At 67.8% G+C, this 17933-nt stretch overlaps 1 protein-coding gene across 3 annotated transcripts in view; it reads left to right on the forward strand.

The window, feature by feature from the left end:
* Positions 1-8741, forward strand: part of DLG4 (discs large MAGUK scaffold protein 4) — a 37793-nt gene extending 29052 nt beyond the window's left edge. For all 3 annotated transcript variants that reach the window (XM_045000832.1, XM_045000831.1, XM_045000830.1), the window contains exons 14-20: positions 57-84; positions 1374-1421; positions 1517-1618; positions 3172-3344; positions 4695-4804; positions 6392-6483; positions 6943-8741. In XM_045000832.1, coding sequence (XP_044856767.1) covers positions 57-84; positions 1374-1421; positions 1517-1618; positions 3172-3344; positions 4695-4804; positions 6392-6483; positions 6943-7049 — 660 coding nt within the window. In that variant the 3' untranslated portion in view covers positions 7050-8741. The remainder of the gene's footprint in view (positions 1-56; positions 85-1373; positions 1422-1516; positions 1619-3171; positions 3345-4694; positions 4805-6391; positions 6484-6942) is intronic.
* Positions 8742-17933: the final 9192 nt, after the last annotated feature.

Here is a 17933-nt window from a genome sequence, read left to right on the forward strand (position 1 = left end):
TCTCTCTGTCTCACTCTCTTTCTCTCTCTCTCTCTCTCTCTTTCTGCCCCCTCCAGGATCGGGTGCCAGGATCGGGCTCTCAAGGTGGGTTTCTCTGCTGCTGTCGCCTCCTCCTTCCGTTTCCACCTGTCCCTCTATTTCGTCCCTTTTCTTCCTGCGCCGAGTGTCCCAGCTGTGACAGCCCCCCCCAGCCCGGCCGGTGCCCCTCACTCCCGACCCGCAGCCCCTGCCAGCCCAGCCCGGCCGGTGCCCCTCACTCCCGACCCGCAGCCCCTGCCCCCCCCCAGCCCTGCCGGTGCCCCTCACTCCCGACCCGCAGCCCCTGCCCCCCCAGCTCTGCTGGAGCCCCTCACTCCCGACCCGCAGCCCCTGCCAGCCCAGCCCTGCCGGTGCCCCTCACTCCCGACCCGCAGCCCCTGCCCCCCCCAGCCCTGCCGGTGCCCCCCACTCCCGACCCGCAGCCCCTGCCCCCCCCAGCCCTGCCGGTGCCCCCCACTCCCGACCCGCAGCCCCCTGCCCCCCCCCGCCCTGCCGGTGCCCCCCACTCCCGTCCCGCAGCCCCTGCCCCCCCCAGCCCGGCCGGTGCCCCTCACTCCCGACCCGCAGCCCCTGCCAGCCCAGCCCGGCCGGTGCCCCTCACTCCCGACCCGCAGCCCCGTCCAGCACAGCTCTGCCGGTGCCCCTCACTCCCGACCCGCAGCCCCTGCCCCCCCTGCCCTGCCGGTGCCCCTCACTCCCGACCCGCAGCCCCTGCCAGCCCAGCCCTGCCCCCCCCAGCCCTGCCGGTGCCCCCCACTCCCGACCTGCAGCCCCTGCCCCCCCCCAGCCCTGCCGGTGCCCCTCACTCCCGACCCGCAGCCCCTGCCCCCCCAGCCCTGCCGGTGCCCCTCACTCCCGACCCGCAGCCCCTGCCCCCCCTGCCCTGCCGGTGCCCCTCACTCCCGACCCGCAGCCCCTGCCCCCCCTGCCCTGCCGGTGCCCCTCACTCCCGACCCGCAGCCCCTGCCAGCCCAGCCCTGCCCCCCCCAGCCCTGCCGGTGCCCCTCACTCCCGACCCACAGCCCCTGCCCCCCCCAGCCCTGCCGGGGCCCCCCACTCCCCCCCCGCAGCCCCTGCCAGCCCAGCCCTGCCCCCCCCACCCTGCCGGTGCCCCTCACTCCCGACCTGCAGCCCCTGCCCCCCAGCCCTGACCCCCCCCCAGCTCTGCCGGTGCCCCTCACTCCCGACCCGCAGCCCTTGCCAGCCCAGCCCAGCCGGTGCCCCTCACTCCTGCCCCGCAGCCCCCCAGCCCCGCCCCCCAGCTCTGCCACTGCCCCCCCTCCTGACTCGCAGCCCCCCAGCCCCACCGGTGACTCTGGGATTCTCGTCCCCAGGCCGGGAAGATTCGGTGCTGAGCTACGAGAGTGTGATGCAGATGGAAGGTGAGTGCCTGGCTGGCTGCCAGCAGGGGGCGCCGTGCGGGGGAGGGGGGTCGGTCTCTCCCCCATCACTATTCTCTCTCCTCCCCCCCCCCCAGTGCACTACGCTCGCCCCATTATCATCCTGGGGCCCACGAAGGACCGAGCCAACGACGATCTGCTCTCCGAGTTCCCTGACAAGTTCGGCTCCTGCGTCCCCCGTGAGTCCTGCCCGCGGCACCGGGGGGGGCAGGGGGGCACCGGGCTGCAGCGGGGGTGGGGTGGGGGCAGGGTGGGGGTGGGCTGCAGGGGACGGGGCAGCGTGGGGGCAGGGGGCTGCAGGGGGCTGGACAGGGGCCAGGGTGTGGGCGGGGCAGGGGGGCGCCGGGCAGCAGGGGGTAGGGTGGGGGCAGGGCAGGGGTGCCAGGCTGTGGAGGGTAGGGCAGGGTGGGGGTGGGCTGCAGGGGACGGGGCAGGGGGCAATGGGGCAGTGAGCTGCAGGTGGAGCGGGGGGGCAGGGCAGGGGGGCACCAGGCTGCAGGGGGGGGTAGGGGGCAGGATGGGGTGGGGCAGGGGGGTGCCGGTCTGCAGGGGGGCAGGATGGGGGCAAAGCAGGGGGGCACCGGGCTACAGGTGGGTGGGGCAGGGGGCAGGATGGGGTGGGGCCGGGGGGTGTTGGGGTGCAGGGGGTGGGACAGGGGGCAGGATGGGGCGGGGCAGGAGGGAGCTGGGCTGCCGGGGGGGCAGGATGGGGGCAGGGCAGGGTGGTGTCGGGCGGCAGGGGGCAGGCTGGGGGTGGGCGGCAGGGGATGGGGCAGGGGGCAATGGGGCACTGATCTGCAGGTGGAGCGGGGGGGCAGGGCAGGGGGGCACCGGGCTGCAGGTGGGTGGGGCAGGGGGCAGGATGGGGTGGGGCAGGGGGGTGTTGGGGTGCAGGGGGCGGGACAGGGGGCAGGATGGGGCGGGGCAGGGGGCCGCTGGGCTGCAGGGGGGGCAGGATGGGGCGGGTCAGGGGGGCTCTGGGCTGCAGCCGGGAAGGATGGGGCGGGGCAGGGGGGTGTTGGGGTGCAGGGGGCGGGACAGGGGGCAGGATGGGGCCGGGCAGGGGGGCACTGGGCTGCAGGGGGTGGGGCAGGGGGCAGGATGGGGCGGGGCAGGGTGGGGGCAGGGTGGGGCAGAGGGGGCGGGGGCGGGGCAGGGTGGCGTCAGGCTGCAGGGGGGCGCTGGGCTGCCGGGGGGGCAGGATGGGGCGGGGCAGGGGGGTGTTGGGGTGCAGGGGGCGGGACAGGGGGCAGGATGGGGCCGGGCAGGGGGGCGCTGGGCTGCAGGGGGGGCAGGATGGGGCGGGGCAGGGGGGCGCAGGGCTGCCGGGGGGGCAGGATGGGGCGGGGCAGGGGGGTGTTGGGGTGCAGGGGGCGGGACAGGGGGCAGGATGGGGCGGGGCAGGGGGGCGCTGGGCTGCCGGGGGGGCAGGATGGGGCAGGGCAGGGGGGTGTCGGGCTGCAGGGGGGCGGGGTGGGGCAGAGGGGCCGGGGGCAGGGCAGGGGGGCGTCAGGCTGCAGGGGGGCGGGGTGGGGCGGGGCAGGGGGGCGCTGGGCTGCAGGGGGGGCAGGATGGGGCGGGGCAGGGGGGCGCTGGGCTGCAGGGGGGGCAGGATGGGGCGGGGCAGGGTGGCGTCGGGCTGCAGGGGGGCGGGGTGGGGCAGAGGGGCCGGGGGCCGGGCAGGGTTTCGCCCCGGCCCCCCGCCGACCGGCCCGACCCCCCCCCCCCCCCGACACCACGCGGCCGAAGCGGGAGTACGAGGTGGACGGGCGGGACTATCACTTCGTGGCCTCGCGGGAGAAGATGGAGAAGGACATCCAGGGCCACAAGTTCATCGAGGCCGGACAGTACAACAGCCACCTGTACGGGACCAGCGTCCAGTCCGTGCGCGAGGTGGCCGAGCAGGTAGGGGCGGGGCCGGGGGCGGGGCCAGCGGGGGGGAGGAGGGACGGCAGAGGACGGGGGAGGGGGCCAGCGGGGGGGAGGGAGGGATGGCAGAGGACGGGGGGGCAGCGGAGGGGGAGGGAGGGACGGCAGAGGACGGGGGTGGGGGCCAGCAGGGGGGAGGGAGGGGCGGCAGTGGACGGGGGAGGGGGGCCATCGGGGGGAGGGAGGGACGGCAGAGGACGGGGGAGGGGGCCAGCGGAGGGGGGGGGGGTCCGTGATCTGGAGAAAGGGGTAATCAGTGAGGTGGCAAAGTTTGCAGATGATACTAAACTGCTCAAGATAGTTAAGACCAAAGCAGATTGTGAAGAACTTCAAAAAGATCTCACAAAACTAAGTGATTGGGCAACAAAATGGCAAATGAAATTTAATGTGGATAAATGTAAAGTAATGCACATTGGAAAAAATAACCCCAACTATACATACAACATGATGGGGGCTAATTTAGCTACAACGAGTCAGGAAAAAGATCTTGGAGTTATCGTGGATAGTTCTCTGAAGATGTCCACGCAGTGTGCAGAGGCGGTCAAAAAAGCAAACAGGATGTTAGGAATCATTAAAAAGGGATAGAGAATAAGACTGAGAATATATTATTGCCCTTATATAAATCCATGGTACGCCCACATCTCGAATACTGTGTACAGATGTGGTCTCCTCACCTCAAAAAAGATATTCTAGCACTAGAAAAGGTTCAGAAAAGAGCAACTAAAATGATTAGGGGTTTAGAGAAGGTCCCATACGACGAAAGATTAAAGAGGCTAGGACTCTTCAGTTTGGAAAAGAGAAGACTAAGGGGGGACATGATAGAGGTATATAAAATCATGAGTGATGTTGAGAAAGTGGATAAGGAAAAGTTATTTACTTATTCCCATAATACAAGAACTAGGGGTCACCAAATGAAATTAATAGGCAGCAGGTTTAAAACAAATAAAAGGAAGTTCTTCTTCACGCAGCGCACAGTCAACTTGTGGAACTCCTTACCTGAGGAGGTTGTGAAGGCTAGGACTATAACAATGTTTAAAAGGGAACTGGATAAATTCATGGTGGCTAAGTCCATAAATGGCTATTAGCCAGGATGGGTAAGAATGGTGTCCCTAGCCTCTGTTCGTCAGAGGATGGAGATGGATGGCAGGAGAGAGATCACTTGATCGTTGCCTGTTAGGTTCACTCTCTCTGGGGCACCTGGCATTGGCCACTGTCGGTAGACAGATACTGGGCTAGATGGACCTTTGGTCTGACCCGGTATGGCCTTTCTTATGTTCTTATGTTCTTATGTGGTCGGTCGATGACACCCCCCCCCCGCCCCCGCAGGGCAAGCACTGCATCCTGGACGTCTCGGCCAACGCCGTGCGGCGGCTCCAGGCCGCCCAGCTCCACCCCATCGCCATCTTCATCCGGCCCCGGTCCCTGGAGAACGTCCTGTGAGTACGGGGGCTGGGGGCGGGGCCTGAGGTGGTGGGGGCGGGGTCCAGGTGGGATCGGGGGGCGGGGTCTGAGATGATTGGGGGCGGGGTCTAGGTAGGCTAAGGGGCGGGGTCTGAGATGTCTGGGGGCGGGGTTCAGGTGGGATCAGGGGGCGGGGGTCTGATATGATTGGGGGCGGGGTCTGAGATGGCTGTGGGCAGGGTCCAGGCGGGCTGTGGGGGCGGGGTCTAGGCGGGCTGTGGGGGCGGGGTCTGACATGGCTGGGGGCGGGGTCCAGGCGGGCTGGGGGGGCGGGGTCCAGGCGGGCTGTGGGGGCGGGGTCTGAGATGGCTGGGGGCGGGGTCCAGGCGGGCTGTGGGGGCGGGGTCTGAGATGGCTGGGGGCGGGGTCCAGGCGGGCTGTGGGGGCGGGGTCCAGGCGGGCTGTGGGGGCGGGGTCTGAGATGGCTGGGGGCGGGGTCCAGGCGGGCTGTGGGGGCGGGGTCCAGGCGGGCTGTGGGGGCGGGGTCTGAGATGGCTGGGAGCGGGGTCCAGGCGGGCTGGGGGGGCCGGGTCTGAGATTGCTGGGGGCGGGGCCTAGGCGGGCTGTGGGGGCGGGGTCCAGGCGGGCTGTGGGGGCGGGGTCTGAGCTGGCTGGGGGCGGGGTCCAGGCGGGCTGTGGGGGCGGGGTCCTGGCGGGCTGTGGGGGCGGGGTCTGAGATGGCTGGGGGCGGGATCCAGGCGGGCTGTGGGGGCGGGGTCTGAGCTGGCTGGGGGCGGGGTCCAGGCGGGCTGTGGGGGCGGGGTCTGAGCTGGCTGGGGGCGGGGTCCAGGTGGGCTGTGGGGGCGGGGTCCAGGCGGGCTGTGGGGGCGGGGTCTGAGATGGCTGGGGGCGGGGTCCAGGCGGGCTGGGGGGGCGGGGTCCAGGCGGGCTGTGGGAGCGGGGTCCAGGCGGGCTGTGGGGGCGGGGTCTGAGATGGCTGGGGGCGGGGTCCAGGCGGGCTGTGGGGGCAGGGTCTGAGATTGCTGGGGGCGGGGCCTAGGCGGGCTGTGGGGGCGGGGTCCAGGCGGGCTGTGGGGGCGGGGTCCAGGCGGGCTGTGGGGGCGGGGGCTGAGATGGCTGGGGGCGGGGTCCAGGCGGGCTGGGGGGGCGGGGTCCAGGCGGGCTGTGGGGGCGGGGTCTGAGCTGGCTGGGGGCGGGGTCCAGATGGGCTGTGGGGGAGGGGTCCAGGAGGGCTGTGGGGGCGGGGTCCAGGCGGGCTGTGGGGGCGGGGTCTGAGATGGCTGGGGGCGGGGTCCAGGCGGGCTGTGGGGGCGGGGTCCAGGCGGGCTGTGGGGGCGGGGTCTGAGCTGGCTGGGGGCGGGGTCCAGGCGGGCTGTGGGGGCGGGGTCCAGGCGGGCTGGGGGGGCGGCCCGGCACAGGGGGGCGCTGGCGGGCGAGCGTGGGCCGGGCGGCCTCGCTCCCCTGTCCTGGGCGCTGCGTCCCGCAGCCCACGGGGCTGCAATCGCCCCCCCCTCGTTAGCCCCGAGGCCTTTAATCGCCCCCTTTTCGGCGGGGGGGGGCAGGAGCGAAGCCTGACGGGTGTCCGTGTGTCCCCCCCCCAGAGAAATCAGCAAGCGGATAACGGAGGAGCAGGCGCGAAAAGCCTTCGACCGAGCCATGAAACTGGAACAAGAATTCACAGAGTGCTTCTCGGGTGGGTGTCCCCCCCCCAGCCCCCCAACTCCCCCCAGCTCCCCCCCGGCCCCCCAGCTCCCCCCCGAAACTCCTGGCACGGGGGGGGGGGACACGGAAGCCGCCGGCTCCCCAGATCCGGGCGTAGATTTCCCGGGGCTGGACGTCGTTTTCCCCCCGAGCGAGGTCGCCCCCGTCTCGCCCCGTTCCCGGGCGCCGCCCCCCCAGATCCGCCCCTCCCTGCCCCCTTTTGGACCCCTCCCCAAATCCCCGGCCCCGCCTCCTCCCCCCCCCCCAGTTCACCACGTTCCTCCCCCTCCCTCGCCGCGCGAAACAGCTGTTTTGCGGCAAAAGCGCCGGGCGGGAGCAGACCGCGGCGGGGCGCTCGCGGGGGGGGGGGGGGACACGGGACGCAGCAGGGGGCTGCCCGGGGGGTGCCCCCGCCCCGCTGACCCTGTGCCGTGTGTGTCCCCCCCCGCAGCCATCGTGGAAGGCGAGAGTTTCGAGGAGATCTACCACAAAATCAAGCGGATTATCGAGGAACTTTCGGGGCCGTACATCTGGATCCCGGCCCGGGAGAGACTTTAGGGGGGGCGACCCCCCCCCCGCCCCCACTCGGCGGGACCCACAAGCCCTTGGCCGCGGAACTGAGCCGTTCGTTTCGGGGAGGAGGTTTCGGGAACGGAGGTGGGGGGGGGGATCCGGTCTGTTTCTTTCTTTCTTCTCCTTTCTGAAATTTTTTTTCTCGCCATCCTTCGCCTGGCTCCTGCCCCGCCGCCCCCCCCGACGAAGATCCGCCCCCCCGACGAAGATCCGCCCCCGTCTCTTCGCCCCCCCGGCCCGCCCGCTTCGAGGAGAGCGCTCTGTGCATGCTTGTCTTTTTTTCGAGAGGTGGTGGCTCGTGACGTCTGCGCTTCTGGCATTTTGCTATTGTCCCCGGCCCCCGCCGGGCCGCCCCCCCCCCCGCCCGTCGGATCCGGACCCGGGATCCGATCGAGGAGACGCGCCGAAAGGACCGGAAACGGCGGGCGGAGGAACGAAAGGCGCCCCGGAAAAAGGGTGGCCCGGCCTCGCCTCGCCGGAGGAGCGGAAACCGGATTCGGCGCCAGGTGGAGTCGACGTCGGATTCGGCGCCAGTGGACTCGACGCCGGATTCGGCGCGGCCTTCGATGGATCGCGTGGTGGGGGGGGGGCGGGGAAAACGAACAACGTGGAAGGATAAAGCCGGGGAAACCGGATTTAAAAAAACCGACCGACCGACCAACCCCTTTCCGGGCCTCGTTAGTTTATTTTTTTTCTGTTGGCCGGGGACAGAGGTGAAAATTCCCCGCGATCTTTCTACCCGACCGAAGGGCAACCATCTTTTGAATCCACCGCGGGAAGGCGCGTCGGCGAGAGACACCCCCCCCCCAGCGCCGTCTCCGAGAGACCCCCCCCCGTCGCCGTCTCCGAAAGGCAGCGCCAACTGTTTCCGCTCCTTCCCCAAGGCGGATCGGACCCGTTCTTTTCCGTTCCGATTTTTCGTCCTCGCTCCGGTTCATCTCCTTCCCTTTTCGGGCGCATGGTGGCTTCGAAAAAACACACGGGGAAAAACAAACAAACAAACCAACAACAGGAAAACGTGACAACAACAAAAAAAAGCATTTTCGCTGTTCGGCAATTTCTATTTTTCTTTCCGGGCGGAGAAAAGACTCGGGGGGCGGGGTTGGGGGGGAACGGAAACACGGTTTCGACGTTCTGTGAATATCTATATTTTTTTCCCCTCGCGGGGTCACGGGGAGTCTTTTGGTCCGGCTGTGCGTGATTGTACGAACCCGGGGGAGGGAGGGGGTCGGACGCTCCTTCCTCTGCTCGTTACCGGGATTTGCATTTGGGACATGTTCTTAATTATGACGATGCTTCTTTCTTTTGTTTTTTTTTTTTCTTTTTCGGTTCTTTTTTGGTATATAAACTCCAGCCGGCCGCAGAGACCCTTGCTAGAAAAAAGACCGACCGCCTCCGGCCCGAGCGATTCGGCTAGCGGTGAATTCGGTGTGGGGGGCGCCCCCCTCCCTCCCGCCCCACGGCAAGGGGGAAAGGCCGGGGGGGGGAGAGAAAGAAGGGGGTTGGGATGAGCAGTAGATACCAAGAAACAGGAATAGCTGAGTATCGTGGGGAGAGCGGGGCAGGATGGGAGCCAGGACGCCTGGGTTCTCTCCCCGGCTCTGGGAGGAGAGTGGGGGCTGGTGGTTAGAGCAGGGTGGGCTGGGAGCCCGGACTCCTGGGTTCTCTCCCCAGCTCTGGGAGGGGAGTGGGGGCTGGTGGGTCAGAGCAAGGGGAGCTGGGAGCCAGGACGCCTGGGTTCTCTCCCTGGCTCTGGGAGGAGAGTGGGGGCTGGTGGGTTAGAGCAGGGGAGGCTGGCAGCCAGGACTCCTGGGTTCTCTCCCTGGCTCTGGGAGGGGAGTGGGGGCTGGTGGGTCAGAGCAAGGGGAGCTGGGAGCCAGGACGCCTGGGTTCTCTCCCCGGCTCTGGGAGGAGAGTGGGGGCTGGTGGGTTAGAGCAGGGGAGGCTGGCAGCCAGGACTCCTGGGTTCTCTCCCTGGCTCTGGGAGGGGAGTGGGGGCTGGTGGTTAGAGCAGTGGGGGCTGAGAGCCAGGACTCCTGGGTTCTCTCCCCGGTTCTGGGAGGAGAGTGGGGGCTGGAGGGTCAGAGCAGGGCGGGCTGGTAGCCAGGACTCCTGGGTTCTCTCCCCCAAATGCACTTTCTCGGCCTCTGCAGCGACCATAACCCACCCCGAGGGCGGCGCTGTTTGCAGTTAATACCCCCCGGGGCAGCCGGACCCGCCCCCACCCCCAAGGAGGCGATCGAGCAGGCAGCCTCCCGTCACCCTCAGCCCGGGCTTCCCTGTACTTCAGGCGGGTGAAGCGGGAAGGATTTAGGGGCGGGCGGGAATTCCCCCCCCGGGGGGGGCGCGTTGACCTCGGGGGCTGTTTCAGGCTTAGCGAGCTGGGGGGGGGTCTCTTTCCTACAGGGGTCTGGGAATGTGGGAGGGGGGGGGAGAAAAGAATATTTTGCATAGAAATATTATTACCACCGGCAGAGAATTAAATCGGATAATATATCTATATCTCTATCTACCCAACGGTGTCACCCGTGACTTTGTGTGTGCAAAGAGAGAGCTGGATGGGATTCGGGGGGCAGGACGCCTGGGTTCTCTCCCCGGCTCTGCGAGGGGAGGGGGGGCTGGTGGGTTAGAGCAGGCGGGGCCGGGAGCCAGGGCTCCTGGGTTCTCTCCCTGGCTCTGGGAGGGGAGTGGGGGCTGGTGGGTCAGAGCAGGGGGGGCTGGGAGCCAGGACTCCTGGGTTCTCTCCCCAGCTCTGGGAGGGGAGTGGGGGCTGGTGGGTTAGAGCAGGCGGGGCCGGGAGCCAGGACTCCTGGGTTCTCTCCCCAGCTCTGGGGCCCTATTGGCTGGGAACGTGTCTCCCCCAAAGTCGGTTCTATGTGAGGGGTGCATCCACCCTACACCCATGTGCCCTCGCCGTAACCCCAACGTCCAACCCTACCCCCAACGCTCTGCCCTCACCGTAACCCCAACGCCCGACCCTACCCCCCAACGCTCCGCCCTCATCATAACCCCAACGCCCGACCCTACCCCCAACGCTCCGCCCTCGCCGTGACCCCAACGCCCGACCCTACCCCCAACGCTCCGCCCTCGCCGTAACCCCAACGCCCGACCCTACCCCCCAACGCTCCGCCCTCGCCGTAACCCCAACGCCCGACCCTACCCCCCAACGCTCCGCCCTCGCCGTAACCCCAACGCCCGACCCTACCCCCAATGCTCCGCCCTCGCCGTAACCCCAACGCCCAACCCGACCCCCCAATGCTCCGCCCTCGCCGTAACCCCAACGCCCAACCCTACCCCCCAATGCTCCGCCCTCGCCGTAACCCCAACGCCCAACCCTACCCCCAATGCTCCGCCCTCGCCGTAACCCCAACGCCCAACCCTACCCCCAATGCTCCGCCCTCGCCGTAACCCCAACGCCCGACCCTACCCCCAATGCTCCGCCCTCGCCGTAACCCCAACGCCCGACCCTACCCCCCAATGCTCCGCCCTCGCCGTAACCCCAACCCCCGACCCTCCCCCCCAACGCTCCGCCCTCGCCGTAACCCCAACGCCCGACCCGACCCCCCAACGCTCCGCCCTCGCCGTAACCCCAACGCCCGACCCTACCCCCAATGCTCCGCCCTCGCCGTAACCCCAACGCCCGACCCTACCCCCAATGCTCCGCCCTCGCCGTAACCCCAACGCCCAACCCTACCCCCAATGCTCCGCCCTCGCCGTAACCCCAACGTCCAACCCTACCCCCAATGCTCCGCCCTCGCCGTAACCCCAACCCCAACCCGACCCCCCACCGCTCCGCCCTCGCCGTAACCCCAACGTCCTACCCTACCCCCAACGCTCCGCCCTCGCCGTAACCCCAACGCCCGACCCTACCCCCCAACGCTCCGCCCTCGCCGTAACCCCAACGCCCAACCCTACCTCCCAATGCTCCGCCCTCGCCGTAACCCCAACGCCCAACCCTACCTCCCAACGCTCTGCCCTCGCCGTAACCCCAACGTCCAACCCTACCCCCAATGCTCCGCCCTCGCCGTAACCCCAACGCCCAACCCTACCCCCAATGCTCCGCCCTCGCCGTAACCCCAACGCCCAACCCTACCCCCCAACGCTCCGCCCTCGCCGTAACCCCAATGCCCGACCCTACCCCCAATGCTCCGCCCTCATCGTAACCCCAACGCCCAACCCTACCTCCCAACGCTCCGCCCTCGCCGTAACCCCAACGCCCGACCCTACCCCCAACGCTCCGCCCTCGCCGTAACCCCAACGCCCGACCCTACCCCCCAACGCTCCGCCCTCGCCGTAACCCCAACGCCCAACCCTACCCCCAACGCCCCGCCCTCGCCGTAACCCCAACGCCCAACCCTACCCCCAACGCTCCGCCCTCGCCGTAACCCCAACGCCCGACCCTACCCCCAATGCTCCGCCCTCGCCGTAACCCCAACCCCCAACCCTACCCCCCCAACGCTCCGCCCTCGCCGTAACCCCAACTCCCGACCCTACCCCCTACGCTCCGCCCTCGCCGTAACCCCAACGCCCAACCCTACCCCCAATGCTCCGCCCTCGCCGTAACCCCAACGCCCAACCCTACCCCCAATGCTCCGCCCTCGCCGTAACCCCAACCCCCAACCCTACCCCCCAATGCTCCGCCCTCGCCGTAACCCCAACGCCCAACCCTACCCCCAATGCTCCGCCCTCGCCGTAACCCCAACGCCCGACCCTCCCCCCCAACGCTCCGCCCTCCCCGTAACCCCAACGCCCAACCCTACCCCCCAACGCTCCGCCCTCGCCGTAACCCCAACGCCCGACCCTAACTTCCAAGGATCCGCCCTCGCCGTAACCCCAACGCCCGACCCTACCCCCAATGCTCCGCCCTCGCCGTAACCCCAACGCCCGACCCTACCCCCAATGCTCCGCCCTCGCCGTAACCCCAACGCCCGACCCTACCCCCAACGCTCCGCCCTCGCCGTAACCCCAACGCCCGACCCTACCCCCAACGCTCTGACCTCGCCGTAACCCCAACGCCCGACCCTACCCCCAACGCTCCGCCCTCGCCGTAACCCCAACGCCCGACCCTACCCCCAACGCTCCGCCCTCTCCGTAACCCCAACGCCCGACCCTTCGCCCTACGCTCCGCCCTCGCCGTAACCCCAACGCCCGACCCTACCCCCAATGCTCCGCCCTCGCCGTAACCCCAACGCCCAACCCTACCCCCCAACGCTCTGCCGTCACTGTAACCCCAACCGACAACCCTACCCCCAATGCTCGGCCCTCATCGTAACCCCAACGCCCAACCCTACCCCCAATGCTCGGCCCTCATCGTAACCCCAACGCCCAACCCTACCCCCCAATGCTCGGCCCTCATCGTAACCCCAACGCCCAACCCTACCCCCCAATGCTCAGCCCTCATAGTAACCCCAACGCCCAACCCTACCCCCCAATGCTCCGCCCTCGCCGTAACCCCAACGCCCGACCCTACCCCAATGCTCCGCCCTCACCGTAACCCCAACGCCCAACCCTACCTCCCAATGCTCCGCCCTCGCCGTAACCCCAACGCCCAACCCTACCCCCAACGCTCCGCCCTCGCCGTAACCCCAACGCCCAACCCTACCCCCAAGGCTCCGCCCTCACCGTAACCCCAACGCCCAACCCTAACTCCCAACGCTCCGCCCTCGCCGTAACCCCAACGCCCAACCCTACCCCCAACGCTCCGCCCTCGCCGTAACCCCAACGCCCGACCCTACCCCCCAACGCTCCGCCCTCGCCGTAACCCCAACGCCCAACCCTACCCCCCAACGCTCTGCCCTCGCCGTAACCCCAACGCCCAACCCTACCCCCAATGCTCCGCCCTCGCCGTGACCCCAACGCCCGACCCTACCCCCAACGCTCTGCCCTCGCCGTAACCCCAACGCCCAACCCTACCCCCCAACGCTCTGCCCTCGCCGTAACCCCAACGCCCAACCCTACCTCCCAATGCTCCGCCCTCACCGTAACCCCAACGCCCGACCCTACCCCAATGCTCCGCCCTCGCCGTAACCCCAACGCCCAACCCTACCACCCAATGCTCCGCCCTCGCCGTAACCCCAACGCCCGACCCTACCCCCAATGCTCCGCCCTCGCCGTAAACCCAACGCCCAACCCAACCACCCCAAGCTCCGCCCTCGCCGTAACCCCAACGCCCAACCCTACCCCCAACGCTCCGCCCTCGCCGTAACCCCAACGCCCAACCCTACCCCCAATGCTCCGCCCTCGCCGTAACCCCAACGCCCAACCCTACCCCCCAACGCTCTGCCGTCACTGTAACCCCAACCGACAACCCTACCCCCAATGCTCGGCCCTCATCGTAACCCCAACGCCCAACCCTACCCCCCAATGCTCGGCCCTCATCGTAACCCCAACGCCCAACCCTACCTCCCAATGCTCGGCCCTCATAGTAACCCCAACGCCCAACCCTACCCCCCAATGCTCCGCCCTCGCCGTAACCCCACCGCCCGACCCTACCCCAATGCTCCGCCCTCGCCGTAACCCCAACGCCCAACCCTACCTCCCAATGCTCCGCCCTCGCCGTAACCCCAACGCCCAACCCTACCTCCCAATGCTCCGCCCTCGCCGTAACCCCAACGCCCAACCCTACCCCCAACGCTCCGCCCTCGCCGTAACCCCAATGCCCAACCCTACCCCCAATGCTCCGCCCTCACCGTAACCCCAACGCCCAACCCTACCCCCAATGCTCCGCCCTCGCCGTAACCCCAACGCCCAACCCTACCCCCAACGCTCCGCCCTCGCCGTAACCCCAACGCCCAACCCTACCTCCCAACGCCCCGCCCTCGCCGTAACCCCAACGCCCAACCCTACCCCCAACGCCCCGCCCTCGCCGTAACCCCAACGCCCAACCCTACCCCCAATGCTCCGCCCTCGCCGTAACCCCAACGCCCAACCCTACCCCCCAATGCTCTGCCCTCGCCGTAACCCCAACGCCCAACCCTACCCCCCAACGCTCTGCCCTCGCCGTAACCCCAACGCCCAACCCTACCCCCAATGCTCCGCCCTCGCCGTAACCCCAACGCCCAACCCTACCCCCAATGCTCCGCCCTCGCCGTAACCCCAACGCCCAACCCTACCCCCAATGCTCCGCCCTCGCCGTAACCCCAACGCCCAACCCTACCCCCCAACGCTCCGCCCTCGCCGTAACCCCAACGCCCAACCCTACCCCCAACGCTCCGCCCTCGCCGTAACCCCGACGCCCGACCCTACCCCCCAATGCTCCGCCCTCGCCGTAACCCCAACGCCCGACCCTACCCCCAAAGCTCCACCCTCGCCGTAACCCCAACGTCCAACCCTACCTCCCAATGCTCCGCCCTCGCCGTAACCCCAACGTCCAACCCTACCCCCCAAGGCTCCGCCCTCGCCGTAACCCCAACACCCTACCCCCCAATGCTCTGCCCTCCTCGTAACCCCAACGCCCGACCCTACCCCCAACGCTCCGCCCTCGCCGTAACCCCAACGCCCAACCCTACCCCCAATGCTCCGCCCTCGCCGTAACCCCAACGCCCGACCCTACCCCCAACGCTCCGCCCTCGCCGTAACTCCAACCCTACCCCCGCCAGTGCCACCATGGCTCCCCGCCAGCTGCAGAAAACAGCCTCCCACACTAAGCAGAAGCTTCACCCCCCATTTCTCTGGCCCTGCCTTGGAAAGCAGCCGGGGCTGTCTTGTGTCCCTGACACTCTGGCCGCCGGGCTGTTGGGGCCTCCAAGATCCCTGGGGTTAACGGAAAAGAACAACCGGCCCTCCCCCACCCCAAGGGGTGCAGACCACGTAGTATCACCCCCAACCCACCTACTGTCTTAACTCCTCCCCTAGGGACTGCGAAATGGACTCTTACAACGTGGGGTAACTCTCTGGGCTTCTGTCTCTGGCTCTGGGAGGGGAGTTGGGTCCAGTGGCTACAGGAGGGGTTGAGAGCCAGGACTCCTGGGTTCTCTCCCTGGCTCTGGGAGGTGAGTGGGGGCTGGTGGGTTATAGCAGGGGGGGCTGGGAGCCAGGACTCCTGGGTTCTCTCCCCAGGTCTGGGAGGGGATGGGGGCTGGTGGGTGAGAGCAGGGGGGGCTGGGAGCCAGGACTCCTGGGTTCTCTCCTCAGCTCCAGGAGGGGAGGGTGTGTGTGGTGGGAGTCAGATGTGATTATTATTCTGTTGTGTTCCCCCCGCACCAAACAAGATGTTACTTTTATTTTAAACAGTCACAGAAACTTTATTAAACTAGAGGGAATGAAGATAAAATAAAGCAGGTGACGCGAAGAGATTATTTTGAAAAAAAAAAGTTTTAAAAAAAGTTTAAAATAAAAACTTAAATGACCCAGAATTTACAAACGGTGCTTCTTTATCATTATTGATTGAAACCTGCCCCCCAATGAACCCCACCCCCTCTGCTCCCTGCCCCACAGCGCCCCCTAACGCCGCCCTGGGGCCAGCCCTGCCTGCCAGGGGAGAGCGCCCCCTGCTGAGCCCCCTGCCCTGCTCCCTGCCCCACAGCGCCCCCTAGCGCCGCCCTGGGGCCAGCCCTGCCTGCCAGGGGAGAGCGCCCCCTGCTGAGCCCCCCACCCCACTCCCTGCCCCACAGCGCCCCCTAGCGCCGCCCTGAGGCCAGCCCCCTGCCAGGGGAGAGCGCCCCCTGCTGCCACCGCCCCGCTCTCTGCCCCACAGCGCCCCCTAGCAGCCCCCTACTGTCTTGTCCGTGCATTGAAAGTGGGCCGTTGGGGGTCCCCCTGCCCCACCCCAGGGGCTGGGGAACTGGCCCTCGGCCCAGTCTCTGAGCACAGTGACCCGAGGGCAGCGCCTGGCTGCCAATCGGTCACTTATTAAGAACTTTATGTACCTTGCTCGGGGTGAAGGGGACGGGCACAGACAGACAGCGGGGTGGGCATGGGGACAGGTGGACAGATAGTGGGGGCAGGGGGACAGGCGGATACATAGCGAGGTAGACATGGGAACAGGCGGATAGCCAGCGGGGTGTGATCGGGACAGGCGGATAGATAGCGGGGTGGGCAGGGGACCGGGCGGAAAGCTAACGGGCGGGATGGGAAGAGGTGGATAGACAGCAGGGTGTGATTAGGACAGGCGGATAGATAGCGGGGGCAGGATGGGGACAGGCAGATAGATAGCAGGGGGACAGGCGGATAGATAATGGGGTGTGATGGGGACAGGCGGATAGATAATGGGGTGTGATGGGGACAGGCGGACAGATGGGGCGGGCTGGGGACAGGCGGACAGATAGCAGGGACAGGCGGACAGATAGTGGGAGGGAGACAGGCGGATAGATAGCGGGGGCAGGGAGACAGGCGGACAGATAGCGGGATGGAGACAGGCGGCTAGATAGCGGGGGCAGGGAGACAGGCGGACAGATGGGGCGGGATGGCGACAGGCGGATAGATAGTGAGATGTGCAGGGGGAAAGATGGAGAGATGGGGTGGGGACAAGCAGATAGATTGTGGGGGGGCAGGGGACAGATGGATAGATGGGGTGGGGACAGGCGGACAGATAGCGGGGTGGAGACAGGCGGATAGATAGCGGGGGCAGGGAGACAGGCGGACAGATAGCGGGATGCGGACAGGCGGATAGATAGCGGGGGCAGGGAGACAGGCGGACAGATAGCGGGATGGAGACAGGCGGATAGATAGCGGGGGCAGGGACACAGGCGGACAGATAGCGGGATGGAGACAGGCGGACAGATAGCAGGGGCATGGAGACAGGCGGACAGATAGCGGGGGCAGGGAGACAGGCGGACAGATAGCGGGATGGAGACAGGCGGACAGATAGGGGGATTGGGGACAGGCGGATAGATAGCGGGGGCAGGGAGACAGGCGGACAGATAGCGGGGTGGGGACAGGCGGATAGATAGCGGGGGCAGGGAGACAGGCGGATAGATAGCGGGGGCAGGGAGACAGGCGGACAGATAGCGGGGTGGGGACAGGCGGATAGATAGTGGGGGCAGGGAGACAGGCGGACAGATAGCGGGATGGGGACAGGCGGATAGATAGCGGGGGCAGGGAGACAGGCGGACAGATAGCGGGGTGGGGACAGGCGGATAGATAGCGGGGGCAGGGAGACAGGCGGACAGATAGCGGGGTGGGGTGGGGACAAGCAGCTAGATCGTGGGGGGCAGGGGACAGGCGGATAGATAGATGGGGCGGGATGGCGACAGGCGGACAGATAGCGGGGTGGGGACAGGCGGATAGATAGCGGGGGCAGGGAGACAGGCGGACAGATAGCGGGGTGGGGACAGGCGGACAGATAGCGGGGTGGGGTGGGGACAAGCAGCTAGATCGTGGGGGGCAGGGGACAGGCGGATAGATAGATGGGGCGGGATGGCGACAGGCGGATAGATAGCGGGGTGGGGACAGGCGGACAGATAGCGGGGTGGGGACAGGCAGACAGATAACGGGGGCAGGGAGACAGGCGGACAGATAGCGGGGTGGGGACAGGCGGATAGATAGCGGGGGCAGGGAGACAGGAGGACAGATAGCGGGGTGGGGACAGGCGGATAGATAGCGGGGTGGGGAGGGGACAAGCAGCTAGATCGTGCGGGGCAGGGGACAGGCGGATAGATAGATGGGGCGGGATGGCGACAGGCGGACAGATAGCGGGGTGGGGACAGGCGGATAGATAGCGGGGGCAGGGAGACAGGCGGATAGATAGATGGGGCGGGATGGCGACAGGCGGACAGATAGCAGGGTGGGGACAGGCGGACAGATAGCGGGGGCAGGGAGACAGGCGGACAGATAGCGGGGTGGGGTGGGGACAAGCAGCTAGATCATGGGGGGCAGGGGACAGGCGGATAGATAGATGGGGCGGGATGGCGACAGGCGGATAGATAGCGG

This window comes from Mauremys mutica, unplaced genomic scaffold, assembly GCF_020497125.1.
Source record: "Mauremys mutica isolate MM-2020 ecotype Southern unplaced genomic scaffold, ASM2049712v1 001304F_np12_obj, whole genome shotgun sequence".
NCBI lineage: Eukaryota > Metazoa > Chordata > Testudines > Geoemydidae > Mauremys > Mauremys mutica.